Source organism: Giraffa tippelskirchi, chromosome 7 (assembly GCF_054371585.1).
Source record: "Giraffa tippelskirchi isolate mGirTip1 chromosome 7, T2T-mGirTip1v1.2.pri, whole genome shotgun sequence".
Taxonomy (NCBI): Eukaryota; Metazoa; Chordata; class Mammalia; order Artiodactyla; family Giraffidae; genus Giraffa; species Giraffa tippelskirchi.
The window spans coordinates 128498196-128518851 of record NC_137281.1 but is presented as its reverse complement, the minus strand read 5'-3'; the positions used below and the strand labels follow the sequence as shown (position 1 = coordinate 128518851).

Genomic DNA, 20656 nt, shown 5'->3' with positions numbered 1-20656 from the left:
TGACTTCAGTAGTTATCTACGGTTGTGAGAGTTGAACCATAAAGAAGGCTGAATGTTGAAGAATTTCAAATTGTGGTATTAGAGAAGACTTTTGACAGTCCCTTGGAAAGCAAGAAGATCAAACCAGTCAATTCTAAAGGAAATCAACACTAAATATTCATTGGAAGGACTGATGCTGAAGCTGAAACTCCAGTATTTTGGCCACCTTATTAGAAAGGGCCAACTTATTAGAAAAGACCCTGATGCTGGGAAAGATTGAAAGCAGGAGGAGAAGGGGAGAATAGAGGATGGAGATGGTTGGATGGCATCACTGACTCGATGGACATGAGTTTGAGCAAACTCAGAGAGATAGTGAAGAACAGGGAAGCCTGGTGTTCTGCAGTCCATGGGGATGCAAAGAGTGGGACATGACCTAGCAACTGAACAACAACCATATTCACCCAGCCTCTTGCCAACCGACTACTACTTCTTCAAGCATCTCGAAAACTTTTTGCAGGGAAAACGCTTCCACAATCAGCAGGATGCAGAAAATGCTTTCCAACGGTTCATCGAATCCCAAAGCACATATTTTTATGCTACAGGAATAAGCAAACTTATATCTTGTTGGCAAAAATGTGTTGATTATAATGGTTCCTATCTTGATTAATAAAATATTCACAGTCTGAAGCCACACTTTTGCACCAACCTAATAAATGAGATGTTAGTACCTTTATAAACGGTAAAGTGCTGTCAAAATGTGATGACCTATTTCTTCTCCCCCATATAATCAGTGTTTTATATTTGGGTTGGAAATTGAGTTATATTCAACTGTTGAATAATCTGTAATGATTCTACATGTCAGAAAATGAAATCTAGTCTTTAGTAGTTGAGTTCATCTAGCAGTTACTGAGTTCCTGTGTGTGCTAGACATTGTACTAGGAGTTAATAAAATAAGGCACATATTCTGCCCCAGAAGAATTCCAATCTAATGTAAAAAGTGCTATGAGAGAGGGAATCACTAGGAAGATTAGTAAAGGCATGGGAGGAGATGACAGTTTCCAGTTTCTTGGGGTTGTTTTAGAAATAAGTATATAAAAAACCATTTCAAGAACCTATACCCAACAACTATTAGACATTTCAAGAAAGCCTCAAACCTGAAAGAGAGAAGCCAAGAAAAACATAAGAAAGGTATTTCGATGAAGGAAGTGAACCAATTTAGGAAGTATAGTATCCAAATAATAGGGATTCCAGAAAAAGAGTACAGAAAAAATGGGAAATCAGTGAAGTGGTTTAGAAATTTCCCCAAAACTAGAGGACGTGAATTTCAGATTGAAGGCGCCTATTGAGTACCCGGAACTGTGAACCAGAATAGACCCACACTAGTGCACTTCATTAAGTGTAACTGTATAACTCTTATGATGAAGAGAAAACTCTAGAAGCTTCCAGAGAGAATACAAGTTTCATATAAAGGATCAAAGATCAGAATAGCCTTGGATTTCTCAACTGCAACATTTAAAACTGGGAAAACAATGCCCTCAAAATTCTAAGGGAAGTAATTTTCCAACCTGAAGTTCTATAGCTAACCAATCAAGTGGATGGGCATTCTCCAAGCACAACAGTCTCAGATACTACCTCCGAAGCACTCTTTTTCGGGAAGCTAAATGAGAAAGTATCTCACAAAAATGAGAGAGTGAACCAAGATTGGGGGAGAAGATGAGTTTGATCCCCAGGAAGAGACCAAGAGAATTGAGGCCGGGGGTAGCCAAAATGGGTGCAAAGAGGAGATTTATACTTACTGTGCAGAGTTTAGAATGAATCAATGATAGATATCATACATGAACAACTAAGCAAGTAAAAAGCAAAACAAGAGGACTTCCCTGATGGTCCAGTGGCTGGGACTCTGCGCTCCCAATGCAGGGGGCCCAGGTTCGGTCCCCGATTGGGGAGCTGCATTCCTCATGCCGCAACTAGGTGTTTGCACGCCACAGCTAAAGATCTGCTTGCTGCAGCAAAGATCCTGTGTGCTGCAACTGAGATGCAGTGAGGCCAAATAAATAAATAATAAATATTAAAACACAAATCTAGAAAAAAAATGAGTAAAGGAACATAATTGTCTCAATAACTATATGACTCAGGTGTGAATAGTGTTTTGTTCTTTTTTTTTTAAAGATTTTTTTTTTATGTGGACCATTTTTAAAGTCTTTTTTGAATTTGTTGCAGTATTGCTTGTTTTATGTTTTGATTTTTTGGCTACGAGGTATGTAGGATCTAAGCTCAGAGCAGGGGTCAAACCCACACCCCCTGCATTGGAAGGTGAAGTCCTAACCGCCAGACCACCAGGGGAGTCCTGTGAATAGTGTTTATGTAGTCATACTGTAAGCATTACTTTGTGGCCAGTTTTTATATATCTGACAATTTTCTCATTGATGAGTTAGTTCACTAGTATACTTCAATGGTGATATTAATTTTGTGTTTCCTAATATTGTTATTAATTTATAGATTTAAAGATATTGGATGTGTTTTCATTGTTTATAGTTACCATCTTTATTGATGCTTATTTCTCAGCTTTGGCCATTGGGAGCCTCTTCAACAAATTGGCTGTTGGGACCTTTTTTTTTTTAAGAGTTGTATTGAAGTATAATCTACATATCATAAAATTAGCCCATTTCAAGTGTTCAGTTCAATGATTTTCAGTAAGTTTACAGAGTGGTACAACCATCATCATGATCCAAATTTAGAACATTTTTATTATTTAAACATTTTTTATTTGGCCTTACCACTCAACATGTGTGATCTTAGACCCCTATACAGGGATTGAACCCAGGCCCCAGCAGTGAAAGCACTGGGTCCTAACCATTGGACCACCAGATAATTCCCAAGAATACTTTTATCACCACAAAAAGGTCCTCTTTGCCTATCTGCAAATCAATCCACATTCTCACTCCTAGTCCCCAACCAACCACTAATCTTGCTGTCTTTGTAGATTTGCCTTTTGTGAACATTTCATATTAAGTAGACTAATATAGTACATGGTCTTTTGTATGTGACTCTTTTCACTTAGCATGATGTTTTTGAGGTTCATCCATGTTGTAGATTGTATCTGAACTTCATTTACCAATTGATGGATGTTTAGATTGTTTCTACTCTTTGGTGATTATGAAGTCATCTATGAATATTCATATAATGTGTGGATTTATGTTTTTATTTCTCTTGGGTAGATATGTGGAATATTGCTGGATCATATAGTAAATTTATGTTTAACTTTTAAAGAAACTACCAAACTGTTTCCCAAAATGATTACAGCATTTTTCTTACCAACAATTGGTGTGTTCCTTTTTTACCATATTCATACTTGTTATTGTCTGTTGTTTTTAGAATAACCATCCTAGTGGGTGAGAAGTATCTTGTTATGTAATAGTTTTGATTTGTGTTTCCCTAATGATAATGATGTTAAGCATCTTTTCATGTGCTTATTAGCTGTTCATATTTTTGGGGGCAAAATATCTAGTCAAATATTTTGCCCATTTTTACATTGGTTTGCCTTTATTATTGAGTGGTATGTATTTTCCATATATCATGGACACAAATCCTTTATCAGAAGTATTATTTGCAGATATTTTCTCCCAATTTGTGGCTTGTCTTGTAATTTTCTAAATAATTTCTTTTGAAGTGCAGATATTTTTAATTTTGATGAAGTTCAATTTATCAATTTTTTAATTTTATGTTGTAATCATCTCTAAGAACTCTTTTTGCTTAACCACAAATCACAAAGATTTTCTCTTAGGGTTTTTTTTAAAAGTGTTATAGTTTTAGCTCTTACAGCTAGGTCTGTGAGCCATTTGAAATTTTTGGTGTGTGTATGGTGTAGGTAAAAGTTTAAATTCATCTTTTTTCCTGAGTATATAAAATTTTCCCAGTACTGTTTCTTGAAAAGACTGTCTTTTCCTCATTGAACTGCAGTGGCACCTTGTTGAAAATCAGTAATCATAAAGGTAATCCTGAGTCATTTCGACATTTAAATTTTTTTTTGAGAGAGAGAGGTTGAGAGTACTTATGAATATAAATACATAGTAAGGGCACTTGAAACAAATTTACCAAACTGTTGACAGTGGGTACCTCTTTGGAGGAGATTGGAAATATCAAAAGGATGGGGATATTACTTTGAATTTTTTAAAGTGAGATTGTATGAAGAGAATGAGAAGGCAAACCACAGACTAGAAGAAAAATATTTACAAATGATATATCTGATATTTGATACAGACATATCTGCATCAAAATATACAAAGAACCCTTAAAACCACCTTTAAAGTGGTTTTAAAGTGGAGAAAAGACCTGAGCAGACACTTTGCCAAAGAAGATATACAGATGGCAAGTAAGCATTTGAAAAGATAAAGCTCAACATCATAGATCACTAAGGAATTGCCAATTAAAACTACAGTGAGGTGCCACTGCATGCCTATTAGAATGGCAGAAATCCAAACCACTGACAGCACCAAATGCTGGTGAGCATGGCAGGCATCAGGAACTCTTAATTCATTGCTGGTGGGAATGCAAAATGGTACAACCACTTTGGAAGACAGTTTGGCAGTTTCTCACAGAACTAGATATCCTCTTATCATATAATACAGCAATCAGTTCTTGATGTTTACCCAAATGATTAAAAACATATGTCTACACAAAAACATGTACACAGATGTTTATAACATCTTTATTCATAATTGCCAAAACTTGGAAGCAGCCAAGATGTCCTTCAGTAAGAGAATGGATAAATAAACTGTAAAAAAGAGAGAGAAAGATTGTGTTCAGATTGTGTAATTTAGGGAAAAAAAACATTTAGGATATCTCTCTTAGCATCTTAATGGTCAAAAATAATTTAGGAGAGTTATTCATATGTGACAGCCATTGTGTAGATTTTGGAAGTTTGTAAGACAAAAAATAACAATAAACAATTTTACCATCAGAGTTTTTTACTTGAATACTGAATTGAGAATGATTTAGTCTAATTTTATGTTGCCATTCTCAATTTTTTTTGAAGCTTCGGTTTATTAGTTTGTAATTTTAATGTGGTTTTTCATTGATCTGATAAACTTGTGCTTTATTTATTAACAGATAGAAGATGTAAACCAAAAATTCAGCAATCTGACCAAACTTGAGGAATCTGGATGGCAAAACAATAGCAATACAAGCAAAAAAGTTTTTCGGGTAAGTCTGTGGGTTTCTAATATAGACTCTTCTACTCTAAAGAATTTTTATTTTCCAGCTTCAAAAACATTTAGCTTCAGATTTCTTTTTTAATTTTATAAAATAAGTTTCGTATATTGCTTACAATGTCCTGATTGTCTTTGAAGAAAGAATAAGGAAATGAACAACACAAAATTCAGGATGATTATTTCTGGAGGGAGGAATGATAGGGGCTGTGATGGAATTGGGGCACCCCAAGAGCTTCTGGTGTGATCGCTCACCTAGAGCCAGACATCCTGGAATGTGAAGTCAAGTGGGCCTTAGAAAGCATCACTACGAACAAAGCTAGTGGAGGTGATGGAATTCCAGTTGAGCTATTTCAAATCCTCAAAGGTGATGCTGTGAAAGTGCTGCACTCGATATGCCAGCAAATCTGGAAAACTCAGCAGTGGCCACAGGACTGGAAAAGGTCAGTTTTCATTCCAATCCCAAAGAAAGGCAATGGCAAAGAATGCTCAAACTACCACACAATTGCACTCATCTCACACGCTAGTAAAGTAATGCTCAAAATTCTCCAAGCCAGGCTCCAGCAATATGTGAACCGTGAACTTGCAAATGTTCAAGCTGGTTTTAGAAAAGGCAGAGGAACCAGAGATCAAATTGCCAACATCCACTGGATCATCGAAAAAGCAAGAGAGTTCCAGAAAAACATCTATTTCTGCTTTATTGACTATGCCAAAGCCTTTGACTGTGTGGATCACAACAAACTGTGGAAAATTCTGAAAGAGTTGGGAATACCAAACCATCTGACCTGTCTCTTGAGAAACCTGTATGCAGGTCAGGAAGCAACAGTTAGAACTGGACATGGAACAACAGACTGGTTCCAAACAGGAAAAGGAGTACATCAAGGCTGTATATTGTCACCCTGCTTATTAACTTATATGCAGAGTACATCATGAGAAACACTGGGCTGGAAGAAACACAAGCTGGAATCAAGATTGCCAGGAGAAATATCAATAACCTCAGATATGCAGATGACACCACCCTTATGGCAAAAAGTGAAGAAGAACTAAAGAGCCTCTTGATGAAGGTGAAAGAGGAGAGTGAAAAAGTTGGCTTAAAGCTCAACGTTCAGAAAACTAAGATCATGGCATCTGGTCCCATCACTTCATGGGAAATAGATGGGGAAACAGTGTCAGACTTTATTTTTTGGGGGTCCAAAATCACTGCTGATGGTGATTGCAGCCATGAAATTAAAAGACACTTACTCCTTGGAAGGAAGGTTATGACCAACCTAGATAGCATATTGAAAAGCAGAGACATTACTTTGCCAACAAAGGTCCGTCTAGTCAAGGCTATGGTTTTTCCAGTGGTCACGTATGGATGTGAGAGTTGAACGGTGAAGAAAGCTGAGCACCGAAGAATTGATGCTTTTGACCTGTGGTGTTGGAGAAGACTCTTGAGAGCCCCTTGGACTGCAAGAAGATCCAACCAGTGCATCCTAAAGGAGATCAGTCCTGGGTGTTCATTGGAAGGACTGATGTTGAAGCTGAAACTCCAATACTTTGGCCACCTCATGTGAAGAGTTGACTCATTGGAAAAGACTCTAATGCTGGGAAGGATTGGGGGCAGGAGGAGAAGGGGACGACAGAGGATGAGATGGTTGGATGGCATCACCGACTCAATGGACATGGGTTTGGGTAAACTCCAAGAGTAGGTGATGGACAGGGAGGCCTGGCGTGCTACGATTCATGGGGTCGCAAAGAGTCGGACATGACTGAGCAACTGAACTGAAGAGCTTCTGAGGTGCTCAATAGTGGGTACATGTGTGTTTGTTTTATTCTTTAAATTGTGTTTATACATAGGAGAAGTAAATAATTTATATAATGCTTAGTATGTGCCAGATGTTGTTCCAAGTACTTAACTTGTTTTAACTCATTTAATCCTCAACAGTCCTATTGAGGTGGTACTGTTATCTGGGATGCGAGACCCAGAATAGATTAAGTTGCTTGCCCAAGGTGGAGCTAGGTTTCAGGCCAGACTTGCTCATTCCAGAATCCCTGTTTTTATCCAGTACACTGGGTTATGTGTCTCTTTTGAGTGATATATTTCAAAATGAAAGAATTTTAAATATAAAAGAGAAACGATGACTCTTTAGAATGTCTGTCTTCTTACCTACATTTTATTTTGTAAAATTTCCTATTACTTTTCTCTGTGAAATTCACTTTATCATGATAGATTCCAATGTTATATACTTGTAGATTTTTTTTTTTTTTCTTCTAGTAATATTTGTTTATTTGGCTGTATTGGGTCTTCATTGCTTTGTGAACTTTTCTCTAGTTGCGGTGAGTGGGACACTACTCTAGTAGTGCAACTACTCTAGTTGCAATGTGCTGGTTTCTCTTGTTGCAGAGCACAGGCGCTAGGGTGTGTGGGTGGGCTTCAGTAGTTGGGGCACATGGTCTCAACAGTGGTGGCTCTCAGGCCCTAGAGCACAGGCTGAACATAGTGGCACACAAACATAGTTGCTCCATGGCATGTGGGATCTTTCCGGATCAGAGGTCGAATATGTGTCTCCTCTGTTGGCAGGCGGATTCTTTACCACTGAGCCCCAGGGAAACCTTCTAGTAATGTTTTAAACTCATTGGTTCAGATGAGCACTTCTCAAACCTCCAGTTTTCCTTTTAGATTTTAGAAAAATGCCTGTGGTTATAAAATTAGGCTTCTAGATTGGTACTTTATTATGCTATGTAATCCAGATAAAAAACTGTTTTGACTCCTTAGGAATTTAAGATGTATTAAATTTAAGAGTATTAAATTAAGGAATTTAAGAGTATGAAATTAAGAGTATTAAAGAAAGCTTTTAATAAAATTATTTTGCTAATTGTTATGACAAGAACTCCAAGGACACTGACAGAATTAAACAAATGAGTTTTAAATCTACTAAATAGTGAAGGATGCTTGAACATTTTGAAGCTACTGTGGATATTTCTTATTGAGTACTTAAGTCCTGGAAACATCAGTATCATCAGTGCTGCAAATACTGGCTGTAGCAATATGGCAATATAGCAGAGCCTGGTAATTCTGCATGTTATCACCAGGTGTCTCTCTCCTCCTACTTTATATATAAGCTGCTGCTGCTGCTAAGTCCGACTCTGTGCGACCCCGTAGATGGCAGCTGACAAGGCTCCCCCGTCCCTGGGATTCTACTGTTAAGCTATGGGACAAATAAGATTTATCTTTTACCTATACTTTGATACCGTTCCCTTCTGATTCCTATTTATTGACTTCTCATTCCATCACTTAGCCTTGTTTTCTACCTTTCCCTCTTTTTTCCATCTGTTTTTAGATATGTTTAAGTGTCTTATCTTTGTTTACGTTAGAGAAAACAAAAAAAACTAAACCTATGAGGTCCACATCTCCCTCTAGTTATCTGTACCTTCCCTTTCTCATTCCCATTTCTTTCTTCCCAGTTGCAAAGTTCTCTCTACTCTGTCTTTACTATTTTGATTCCCATTTACCTCTCCAACTCACTGCCATTCAGCTTCACCCTCTCCAGGCCTCTAGAACAGTTATACCAAGGTTATTGGCCCACTAGTTCTGCAGTTATTAGACACTTAATTATAAAATCTAGTCCCTCTGCATTATTAAATACAGTCTACTTCCTCTTTCTTGAAATTATATTCTACTGATCTTCCTCCTACCTCTATATCCATTCTTCGGTCATGTTTGCAAGTTTCTGTTTCTGCTTGTCCCTTGAGTGTTTGTGATACTCAAATTTCTACTTCAACTCTCTTCCCTTCTTCCACTTTCTTCATGTGCAGTTGTACCCACCCTGCAATGATTCCCAAATCTATATTTCAAACCACACTTACTGCTGACACAGTAATACTTAAAGTATTAAGTATTAAGATATATATAAGCTATATATCCCAAACTGAAATCATCTGCACACAAACTGATGTTTCGCTGTTCCAGAGAATGGTGTTACCATCCCTCCAGGGGTCCAAGATGGAAACCTGGTTATCTTCTGTGATCCATTCTGTTTTTCACCATTTCACCCTTGCATGTCTAAAAGATTGCTAAGTCCTCTCAATTCTTCCTCTTAAACATCTCTTGAACCTGTTTACTTTCTTCCATTTTTTCCCCTCCTTAACCTTAACTACTAGCATCTTTTTCCAGTATCACTGCAGTAGTCTCCTTCCTAACTGGCTTGTAACCCTCCAGTCCATTCTCCATGCTGGATACAGAGTGAGTGATCTTTCTAAAAGGCAAATTCGATAATGCTAACCTCCTGCTTAAAAATCATCTCTATTCTTTTGTCCTCTGTGTAAGTGGCCACATGTGAAGGATTCTGATTAGCTGTGCTCACCTCATCTTACCTCATCTTATAGCTTACCTATCTCTGATTTCAGCTCAGGTGTGACTTCCTGGAAGCCTTTCTTGGTGGCTCTGAAGGTTGATTAATTCATAAATTCAACCCTCTGAATTTGGTTTTAACATGACATTTATTCTTCTCAGTGTCTTCATCTAGCTCTTCCACCATGAGACTGAGAGCTCCTTGAGAGCAGGAACTTGGTCCCTTAACTTTTGGCCCCAGCATTTTAGCACATACTAGAAGCTTGATAAGTATATATTGAACATGTTAAATATTTTACGTATGCTTTTTTTTTCTTATAAAATGATAATGTAAGTGTGAAAGTATTAATTGCTCAGTCATGTCCAACTTTTTGTGACCCCATGGACTGTAGCCCACCAGGCTCCTCTGTCCATGGAATTCTCCAAGCAAGAATACTGGAGTGGGTATCCATTCCTTTCTCCAGAAGATATTCCCAACCCAGGGGTCGAACCTGGATCTTCTGCATTGCAGGCAGATTCTTTAGATGGTAATGAGTAGCTTTAATAAATGTTATAATTTCTCTTCACAGAAAAAAGTTGTCTCAGGTACAGCAAGTAAACCCAAACAGGATGACAGTGGAAGAATTGCCGCTAGAAATCGCCTCGCTGCCATAAAAAATGCAATGAGAGAGAGAAGTAAGCAGGAGGAACAGGCTGAGGCAGCAGCCTCTGTAATGCCAAAGGAAGTGGATAAAATAGTGTTTGATGCTGGATTTTTCAGAATTGAAAGTCCCATTAAATCATTCTCAGGTTAGTTTTTTCTGCTGAGACTACTTAAGGGAAATACTTGGGTTGGATGGACACTTGTGTAAGAGTTGAAAAACAGTTTTCATGTGAAGATTTATGTGTTTTCTGTGATTTTGAGAAATAGCTTATGGAAGGTAAGTTTGGTTTCATTTTCATTCGGAGTGAAAATTTTCCTCCAATCTTTTTGAAATGTAATGAAAGTACCAATTCCCTGATTTTAAAATACTGCCATGTAACCAGCTCTTAATACTTAATACTTTAGGAAGTCATTCTTTCTTATGATTTTCTAACTCTGATTGTGTTTTTCAGTACCTGTTTTTCATAGGCTATCTTCATTAGATTGAATTCATTTACTTAGATTGAAATTAAATATAAGCCATAAATGAGAGGTCATAGTTGAAGTAATCTGTTCCTTAAATCTTGGTAGACACTTCTATTAATGCTTGAAGTGCTAGATGTTTATTTCCAAGGAGAATAGACCAAGTCCTCTTTAAGTACTAATTAGCAGAAGGGATTTTTTTTTCTATTATTTAACTGTGTTCACTAGGAAGATTTCTGACAATAAATTTGAGTTGCTATCTAATATTTACTTTAAAATGTAAATTTATCGCCAAGTATTTTATAACCTCCCCATCAATTTAGGTATCACACCTAGTGTGTGGTTTTGATGTGTTTCCTTTATTCTAAGCAGCTGCGCTCCCTGGATGCCCAGGAGTTGCCTCACTGCTAATGACATGGCTCCTTGCTACTTACTTTCCAAGGATCCTAGTAGTTTCCAGGACTATGGATTCACTGCTATATGTTCTTTCATGTCCCTCTCGGCACTTATGACTAGAGAGATCGAGGTTTTTGACCAAAATTGATCTTTTTGAAATTGAGTTTTAATTATAGAACACATAGGTTATATGAGGTTTGTTCTAAAACAGAAGTCCCCTGTCATCCTATTTGTTATGTCCTCTAGGCCACCACTTCCAGTGCTTAGAGGAATCTTTGGGTATTATTTGTGGCCTTTTCTAAATAAAGTGTAGGTTTTTTTCTTGAATTATTTCTTTGATATACTTTCCTTGGTTCTCTCTGATCTTTCTTCCAGAAGCACATATCTTTCTCCTGGTAATAGACTATCATTCTTTCCTGTACTTGTCATTTTCTTCTACTTCCTGAATTTCTTCAACTTTCCTGTTGACGATGTTTTTAATTCCTAAGAGCTCTTTCTCATTCTTTGGATGTTCCGTTTTATAACATTCTGTACTTGTTTCTTACCTGTGCTGTCTTATCTTTCTGCAGACATTAATGATAAGTTTTATGTATTCTTCTCCTGGAGAGTCAATATTTGTTCCAAAATACTCTTATCTGTTTGGTTTTGGTTTCTGTCTCTTGTATCAGAGGCTTCCCTTGGGTGTCCCTTGGGAGGCTATGAGCAGGGCTCTGCATGGTAGCACATGGGTGGTAGGGTCTTTACTGTGGGATGATTTAGCTGCATTGTTATGGGGATGATTTAGCTGCATTGTTATGCTGTATTTAAGTCTTTTCTCATGGGCTAGTCAGATTCTCCAGAGATCTTTCCAGCCTGCTGCCAGGAGGGTATAATTCTGGCTGCCAGTCTTTCAGGAGCTACATGGAGGGAGGGAAACTGAGTGTATCAACAATTTCAAAAAAAGACTCATTTCATCCCCCCCCTTTCCATATAGTACTCATCTTTCAATTGTATCCCTTAAACCAGAGACCCTCTATTTCAACTTTTTTGGGGGAAATAAGCCTCTAGTTTTTTTTTATCTTTATGGTGGGAGGGGATTGTTCACAGCTGCCCAGCTGTGCATAATGAGGAAAGGAGCCTGGACTCTTAATTGTTTTTTAAACTGACTTTGAACAAATCTTCCTGTTTTTCCTCTGCTCCTAGAGATTCTTGAGGCCACCAATTCTTTTTGAGGGGTACTGTCGTATAAACTGGGCTGATTTACATCTTTCCTGACTGGTGGCTTATAATTTATTTTCTCAGGTTCACTAGGTAATACACCACTCATGCATCTATATTGCACTTCCAAAATTTCCTTAGTTTTGTTGTCTCTTCTTTAGTTTCGTCTGTCCTTGAAAATTATATTTCAAATTTTAAGTCACTGACCTTAAAAAAAGAGAATGCTTTGTCCTTATATTGTTCTCCCTTTTAAGATTATCTCTTTACTGTTTACAGTAGTGAAATGTTAAGAGGAAGCCTTTAGTGTGTGTGTTCAGTATCATCTTTAACTGAAAGTCTCAGGCATTTGACTTTAACAAACATTATTTTATAGGAGAAAGAGGCTCGTTGGTAGGGGAATAGGAAGAATTGGCACTGTCTCTCTAACTGTAGTGAAAAATGAATGAAAAAGCTTTTTGGTGTTGTGATGATTTCTTTCATCTTCTAGGACTTTCTTCTGAATGTCTTTCTCAAAGACTTAAAACACCTAAGTCAGTCAGCAAAACTGTGTCTGAGACCAGGGCTGAGATGGGCCTTCTAAGACAAACTACATCACCAGAGAATCCTGATCCTCAGGGTGCCAAAAGTGAAGCTGTTGATAAGACTCTGATGTCGAATATTCCTGGAAACAGGTATTTCTTTAATGTGTTATTACTAAGAGTTTAACAGAATGTAGACATTAAATACCATTTCCAATTGTTAACCTATTAAGTATGCAACACATATATTTTTAAATTTCACAATGACCTGGTAACATATAGGCAATATTTCTATTTTATAAATGAAGAAATTAAGGCTTCAGATTTGGAAATGGTCATATCTAGATGGATAAAATAAATTCTGCAGAACTAAGAAGAAAAGAAACAATACAGTGTTCTTTGGTGCCAAACAGTATAGTGTTCTTTTGTATGCAGTTTTGGTGCTTGACACATCTGAGCTCAAAACCAGTCATATGACATATTATGAAACTTCAGGTCAAGTTTAATTAACTCAGCTTCAGTTTCATCATGTATAAAATAGTGCTGTTACCTCCCTGCAGGGTCATTAAGAGGTAGGCACTTTTGTACCAGCCTTTATGGAAAGTACCTTGGGAATCCTGACTTAACAGATGGCAGAGCAGACAAGGGGGAGCTAATATGTACCGAACAATTATTATGGGCTGGATGTGGTTCTAGGTTCCTATCATATAGTATCTCATTCAGTCCTCAAAACAACCATGTGAGGTACTAAATCCCCATTTTTCGAAAATGAGAAAATTTGGAAAGTGAGTAAGTTACCCAAATTCACCTTGAGAACACCCTATAACTTGAAATAGGGGAAACAAATGAAAGTTTTTCTGCGCAAGTATTTCATGGAACAAGTTATAAAATTTCTAGTTTTTAATGTAAGCCAAAGTATATTTAGCATTTGTGGCAGTTAAAATACTTTAGATGCTTTAAAAATCTGTGGATTATGAGATACCAATTTATTGTCATTTCTTATCCTGCAGTTCATTATCTTGTACTAAGAAGATCCAAAATTGTATTTAAGTGATCTTACAAGTGCTGTTTAGGACTTCTCTTTACTTTTTAATTTCCAAAAATAGTCTCAAAAGAGCCTTTTTACAAACAACTTTGTTCAATGAAGGCAAAGTGAAGCTGAAAACCAGAAAAATAGAGTATACTTTAAAAAAAAAAATGACTCCAAGAGATTGAGACAGATGTTTCTAATAAAACGTGAGTTAAGAACTTCAGGATTTGAATGTATCGTGCTGTAGCTAACAAGTAAATGTAGCCAACTCCAGCTATACAATGCTTACATGTTGCTTCCATCCCCTAGAAGTAAGCTTTAGCTTACCCTTCCCTAGTATGTGGCTCTGGATTTGGCTGAGGTTCAAAAGATTTCCAAAAGACTGACCAGCATGGTTAAGGCTTGCAAGCATTCTGGGGAAAATGCATTTGGTTTCTAAGGCCATCCTGTAGTAGCTATCATGCAAAACTAATCTATTTGGATCAGGCCTGATCTTAGATGAGGGCCCATCTCTGACCCATAAAGGATAGTTTCAAAACAAGTCAAGACAGCAATATGTTTAATTTTCTGAGTACAGTGCTGCTTTTTTCTTTTTCAGAGACAACATAGGAGAAGATGCTAAGTGTCTTGGATTACAAGATTTAATTGAAATAAACCATGTAAGTCCTGTTTCGATGCATTAGGTAGCCCAGGATATTATCTATTTGTATCAATATGTATAGTAACTCCATAAACAACCCCCAGAATTTCCATTGGAAATCTTAATCAGTCATATAAAATAATAGTTCTTATTTCAAAGACCTTTGGCTTGTTTGAGACCATAGTGCCAATTTGTATTTCAACTTACATCAAGATTATTTTTGTAAATAAAGTTTTATTGTACTACAGCCACCGTCATTCATTTATGTATTTGGCTGCTTTCAAAACACAGTGATACAGTGTTCAGTATTTGTGGCAGAGACTGTTTGGCTTACAAAGCCTAAAATATTTATAGTTGACTCTTGAACAACAGAGGGCTTTCCAGGTGGTGTAGTGGTAAAGAATCTGGAGACTTGGGTTCTAGCCCTGGGTTGAAAAGATTCTTTGGAGTAGGAAATGGCAACCGATCTCCAGTATTCTTGCCTAGAGAATTCCATGGACAGAGGAGCCTGGCAGGCTGCAGTCTTTGGGGTCACAAAGAGTCGGACACAACTGAGCACACACACACTTGAACGACAGCAGGAGGGGTGTGCCATCCGTTTGCACGGTTGAAAATCCACATAAAACTTATGTTGGCCCACTCGTTATACTTGGTTCTTCTATGTTAGTAGTTTCACATCTGTGGATTCAACAACTGCAGATCCTATAGTATTTACCACTGAAAAGATTCTAAGTGGACCCTTGCAGTTCAAACCCATATTGTTCAAGAGTCCATCATACACCTGGCCCTTCACATAGAATGTTTGTCAATCTCTGAACCGGCATATTGGTACTTGCTGAGAAACTTTCCTTCAGTTATACTATTGCTGTAATATCTGATCTCATTGTTCAAGAAGCAAGATAGTAGGATGGATTTATAGTGTTCTTTAGCTTGTGCTCAGAATGTCATCCCTCTATTATTTTAAATAGTGACAAGACTTTTTATGTTTATTTAAATTTTGGGTAATTAAATATAAAAACCATTTTTACTTCCAGGGTATAAATAAGATAAACTTTCAGATAGATCGTTTATCTAGTGAAAGAATGAATTTGGCTCTCTACGCTGGCAAAGTAGCAGATGATGTTAATACTAACAAAAAGGAAGAAATTTCAGATGTTGTGGAAGGAATGGAACTAAATTCAGTTACAACACAGGATGTTTTGATGATTAGCCCTGAAAAAAATACACAATCACAAAATAACATCTCATGGGAAGAAGAAACGAAAACTTCTCAGTCAGGTGAGGTCTTTTTAATGTATTTAAACAAGGTTTCGTTAAATAAATGAACTTGTCCTAAAGTATAGATTATTGTAAACACTTCTGGATATAGTTTCCAAGAATGAAGGTTGAGAAATTGGACACTTCCTGTAAATATCTAATGAGAATTAGTTCGTGTTGTGGTACGCCACTCTCCACCCCAGACCTTTTGAGACAGACCTGTTAAAAATCAACAACAGATACTAACCCACATTGGATGGCAGGAGCACTTTTCATTAGACCTAACTATCTGGGGTCCTTTCTTGTTTGTGAAGACTCAGAATTAGAAAAATTCCCTGAAACGTTTTTTTAGTCCTCTTCTTTTCCATCAAAGAGCCTCAAACCTTTCTTTAAAACATCTTCTTTTTCTGCCCTAATACGTTTTCTTACCTACTTTGTTGCAATTGTTCTTCGATAGTAAATGGCTCTTGTATTTCTGTCATAATGTAATGTGTGATGGTATCACCTCCTGTTTTTATCTGTTACCCTATGGTGCTGTTCTGGTTGGGGCCTAAGGTAAAATAAACATTATAACATTGGGCAGACACTTAATGCACTCCTGCTATGTTCTTATAGCGTCTTTCAGGTACCTTTAAATTACAAGCATGAGATTTATTTAGAGAAGACTTTTATTATACTGAAATTAAGGATGAGAGTTTTACAAAGAAATTTAACTACATTTAAAAAGATATTATAGCATAAGACGGCCCACATTTTTCTTCGCCTTTGATATTTGAAAGTTTTCTTTATCTTTTAAGTCTTTGTCCATTTCTAACAACCCTTAACTGCGAGAATATTCTTTAAAAAGTTAAAAATTATTCTTTTTTTTTTTTCAGTATTATGTGATAATAAAAGTCTCACTACTGAATGCCATCTTCTTGATTCAGTAAGTTTTCAATTTATTTGAAAAGTTCTTTGTATTCTAGATTTGTTTTATAAAATGAGTGTTATTTTTCAGTTTATATGCACAGTTTAAAATGTACATCTTGTCACTATTTACTCTGAAGTCCTTTTTTGTTCATTTTTTCCTCAAAATGGGAAAAAAAAATTTCATTTACTTATAGTATGCTTTAGTATTAAACTGAAGATTTAATTCTCTATATAGTTTATGTATCAAATTTGTTGTGACAAATTGGTTGAATACTTAAATATCTAATATGTACCTTAGAGTATGCTCAGTATTTCTCAGTGATGCAAGAAAAAGATAATGCAAGATTTATACCCTTTTGAAGTATACAGTTGAGAAGAAAATATCTATCCTACCTTCAGTCATCAATGCTTATTTTCATTGTAATTCTTTTAGATTGCTATTTTTATGTCCTGTTATTTGTTTGGAAGCCCCCCAACCTTTACTTTTTAGTGACCTCTTGCCTCTAAGTCTAGTTCAAACATTTGCCTCTCTGTGAACCCTTCCTGTACAAGCTCTCATTTCTCTCATGTTTCTCTGTAGACACAGGCATACAATACATGCAGTACACACATTTAATCTCTTTTTAAGAATATGAATAAACAATACTGTATTCCTAAAACATATGATGCTTTCGGGAATCTATTTCCCTTATTAACTATAAGTTTCTCTTTGGGCAGAGCTGTCTGATTCGTATTCACGGATGCTGGCACTGAATAGTAGGATATAAGTGGAAGAGTGCTCTCTTGCCTACTGAGTGTTTGCAGCATTGGTTTTCAGCCCTACTCCTGGATATTTTTATTTCAGTGATCTGGTTTTGGATGTCCACCAGGCAATTCTTGTAGCGCCAGGGTCAGCAACTCTGGTTTACAGCCTTACCTTGAAATTTTCCAGGAACAATTGTTAAAATGAGTCAGGGAATGGGCTTTTTCGCTAATCTTCAATCTCAGAATCCAAAAAATTCATTAGGGCAAATGTAGGATAAAACAGCAACAATTTTTGTTAATCTCACGAAGCCTGACAAAAGCTTGGCTTTCTTAAGCCACTAATTCCTTAAGGACCTCTGACTATGTTGACTTTCATTATCTTTCAAAGCTGCCTTCTTCGTATTCAGCCTTCTAGGCTCGCTGCATCTCAGGAGCAGAATGGTTACTGTGACGTGCACTGTTCATTCTTGGCCTTAGCCATCCTTACTCAGAGGCTGACACCTAGAGGGACAGGGATTTCAGCATGAGGCCAGTTTATAGAAACTTGATTTAATCTTGTTCCCAGTTCTGAACTCTGAATGATTGGTTCTGATAATATATGATATTATAAGTAAGTCTAGAAGTTAATCATTAACATTCTGTTTTTGATATATCAGTAATATAATTAAAATTGCTTCACAGCTATACATTTTCTTATTGATAAATCTTAGTCTCCCTGTGAGTTATTTTCCATTCTCATAAATATTAGGATTTATAGTCTAGGATTTTTTTAATAAGTATACCTTTAGACCCACATTATTACTAGCTCTGTGCATCATTTAAACCTGAAGTAGGGCTTGAGGGAGAACAAAGAGAAGTATCCTGGCAGGATCACACCAGTAAAAGACCTGTTAATTACAATGATGTGGACTAAGATGGGTAGAATCTGCATAAGTGGCCTCAGTTTTATTCATCTTGCACATGTTACTGAAGTCTGTCACTTTTTAAGGCATGTATTCCTTTTTTTAAAATTTTTAACTGGAGGATAATTGCTTTCCAGTGTTGTGTTGGTTTCTGCCACACAAAAGCATGAATCAGCCATAACTATACATATGTCCTCTCCTTCTTGAATTTCCCCCTCACCTCCCACCCCATCCCACCCCTCTAGGTTGTCACAGAACACCAGGTTGAGCTCCCTGTGTTATGCAGCAACTTCCCACTAGCTAGCTGTTTTATATATGATAATGTGTATGTTTCAGTACTTCTCAATCCGTCCCACCCTCTCCTTCCCCCACTGTATCCAGAAGTCTGTTCTCTATGTCTGCATCTCTATTCCTGCCTTGCAAATAGGTTCATCAGTACCATTTTTCTAGGTTCCATATAAGGTGTATATTCCTAATACACTTTTCAGTTAAAAAAAAACTATATATTTTGAAATTAGATCCTTGGAGGGGAGCATAACATTATGTTACTAAGAATTTTATCACTGTGTACAAAAAATGTCATTTATACTATTAATTAATCCACTGCTAATTTGAAAGATTGAACACTTACTTGGTGGAACTCTTGATAGTTACTTTAGTGGCTTCTCTAAATTTCTTCTCTAGCCAGGCCGAAACTGCAGTAAGACATTCACTCAGGTGGAACGAAGACATCAAGAACAGACCAGACACATTTCCTTTGGTGGTAACCTGATTTCCTTTTCACCTCTGAGGCCTCTCAGTGGAGAACAACCAGAAGAATTTTGAATTTAAAAATAAATCCAGACATTTTTCTTCATGTTATCAGTGCTATATTCTTAGAATATTGAAAAGTTGAAGAGTGTTTGTGTTCACTGCTGTTCAAGCCACTTGTAGACTGTTGGCTCCCCTTAGGTGGATGCAGAACCTGTGGATACTGAGGGCCTGCTGTTAAAGAGATTTAAGCATCCTTGAATTTTGGTATCTGTGTGTGTGTGAGGGGAGGGGGTGATCCTGGGACCAATCCAGCCATCCCCCTCAGGATTCTGAGGAATGATTGTGTAATATTTTAATATTCAGTGTTCATCAAAGTGTGTTTTAGGTATGATACTGTTTCTCAAGGGAAGTGGGGATATGTTGTATATTAACCAATGCAGAATAAAAATGTACTGTGCCTTGCCTCTCTTGCTTAAAATGTATAAGCTTAAAAGTTAAGTATACCTACTTAGGAGACCCCCTGGAGAAGGAAATGGCAACCCACTCCAGTATTCTTGCCTGGAGAACCCCGTGGACAGAGAAGCCTGGCAGGCTACAGTCCCTGGGGTTGCAAGAGTCGGACACGACTTAGCGACTAAACCACCACCACCCCACCTACTCAGAGCTTACTAACATTCTTCAGTTTAATTGAATTATAATGTTAAACTTTGACAAATATTTGCATTCTTTTATACTTTATTCTTAGTTTGAATTCTTAAATTTGTTGATATTGAATAGCTTGCATATTGCATTTTCAGGGTATGTTGAGTTTCTTTAGATATCAATCAGTATATTTGAAATACTTTCTCCTTTATAAAACTCTTTGACTATAGGATTGTAGAAGACAGGGCCATCAGTACAACAGAGTGCTAAGATGACGCATAGTAGCGAAAGCTTGCCATCAGACCTGGGGCCAGTTATTTCTGTTTGCAAATGAGGTGAGTGTTGGAGGTACTCACCAAACAAGCAGCAACTTTCTGGATAATTCTTTAAGATGAGGGCCTTCCAAACAAGAAAGGAAAAGCACATCCACTTTTGTTGTCAGAGGAAGTTGAAGTTGTGTTGGGCTTGTAGAAAAGACAGTATTTATTATCAAAGTTGGGAGTTTTCTAAGGGTCCAGGGCCATGAACATGTAAAAGAGATGAGTACAGAGCAACCTAAGACTTAGAACATTTATAAAGTAATATGTAACATAACAATAAAATAATATTTGCACTCAAGGATAAAGTCAGTGTGTACATGCTCAGTTGTGTCCAACTCTTTGCGACCCCATGGACTGTAGCCTGCCATGCTCCTCTGTCCATGAGATTTTCCAGGCAAGAATACTGGAGTGGGTTGCAATTGATAAAGTAGATGAGAATAAAACAATGTCAGTCAGTAAACATGATTTTTTTTTTTTTAGGTTTAATAAGATGTACTGTTGCATCACTTAGAAAACTTTTGGCTGTTAAGTAACAATGCAATGAACTCCAATTGGCTTAACAATAAGGAAGTTCATTACTATAATATTGTCATGGTGATTTCAGGCATTTTACAGTCAACAGCTCAATGATGCATCAAGGTCCAACATCTGTTCATAGTTCATTCTGGCATCTTTGGTGTCAGCATCTCTAAAGCTGGGTCCTTTGGGGTGGTAAGATGGCTGC

At 37.0% G+C, this 20656-nt stretch overlaps 1 protein-coding gene across 15 annotated transcripts in view; it reads left to right on the top strand.

The window, feature by feature from the left end:
- DLGAP5 (DLG associated protein 5) overlaps window positions 1-19434 on the top strand; it is a 41188-nt gene extending 21754 nt beyond the window's left edge. For 8 of the 15 annotated variants that reach the window (XM_081509464.1, XM_081509460.1, XM_081509465.1 and 5 more), the window contains 7 exons: window positions 5089-5181; window positions 10089-10308; window positions 12705-12888; window positions 14364-14424; window positions 15440-15683; window positions 16538-16587; window positions 18902-19434. In XM_081509464.1, the coding sequence (XP_081365590.1) occupies window positions 5089-5181; window positions 10089-10308; window positions 12705-12888; window positions 14364-14424; window positions 15440-15683; window positions 16538-16587; window positions 18902-19042 (993 nt within the window). In that variant the 3' untranslated portion in view covers window positions 19043-19434. Of the gene's footprint in view, window positions 1-5088; window positions 5182-10088; window positions 10309-12704; window positions 12889-14363; window positions 14425-15439; window positions 15718-16537; window positions 16588-18876 lie in introns of all 15 variants that reach the window. The other 7 variants (XM_081509470.1, XM_081509467.1, XM_081509468.1 and 4 more) reach the window with 2 other exon arrangements.
- Window positions 19435-20656: the final 1222 nt, after the last annotated feature.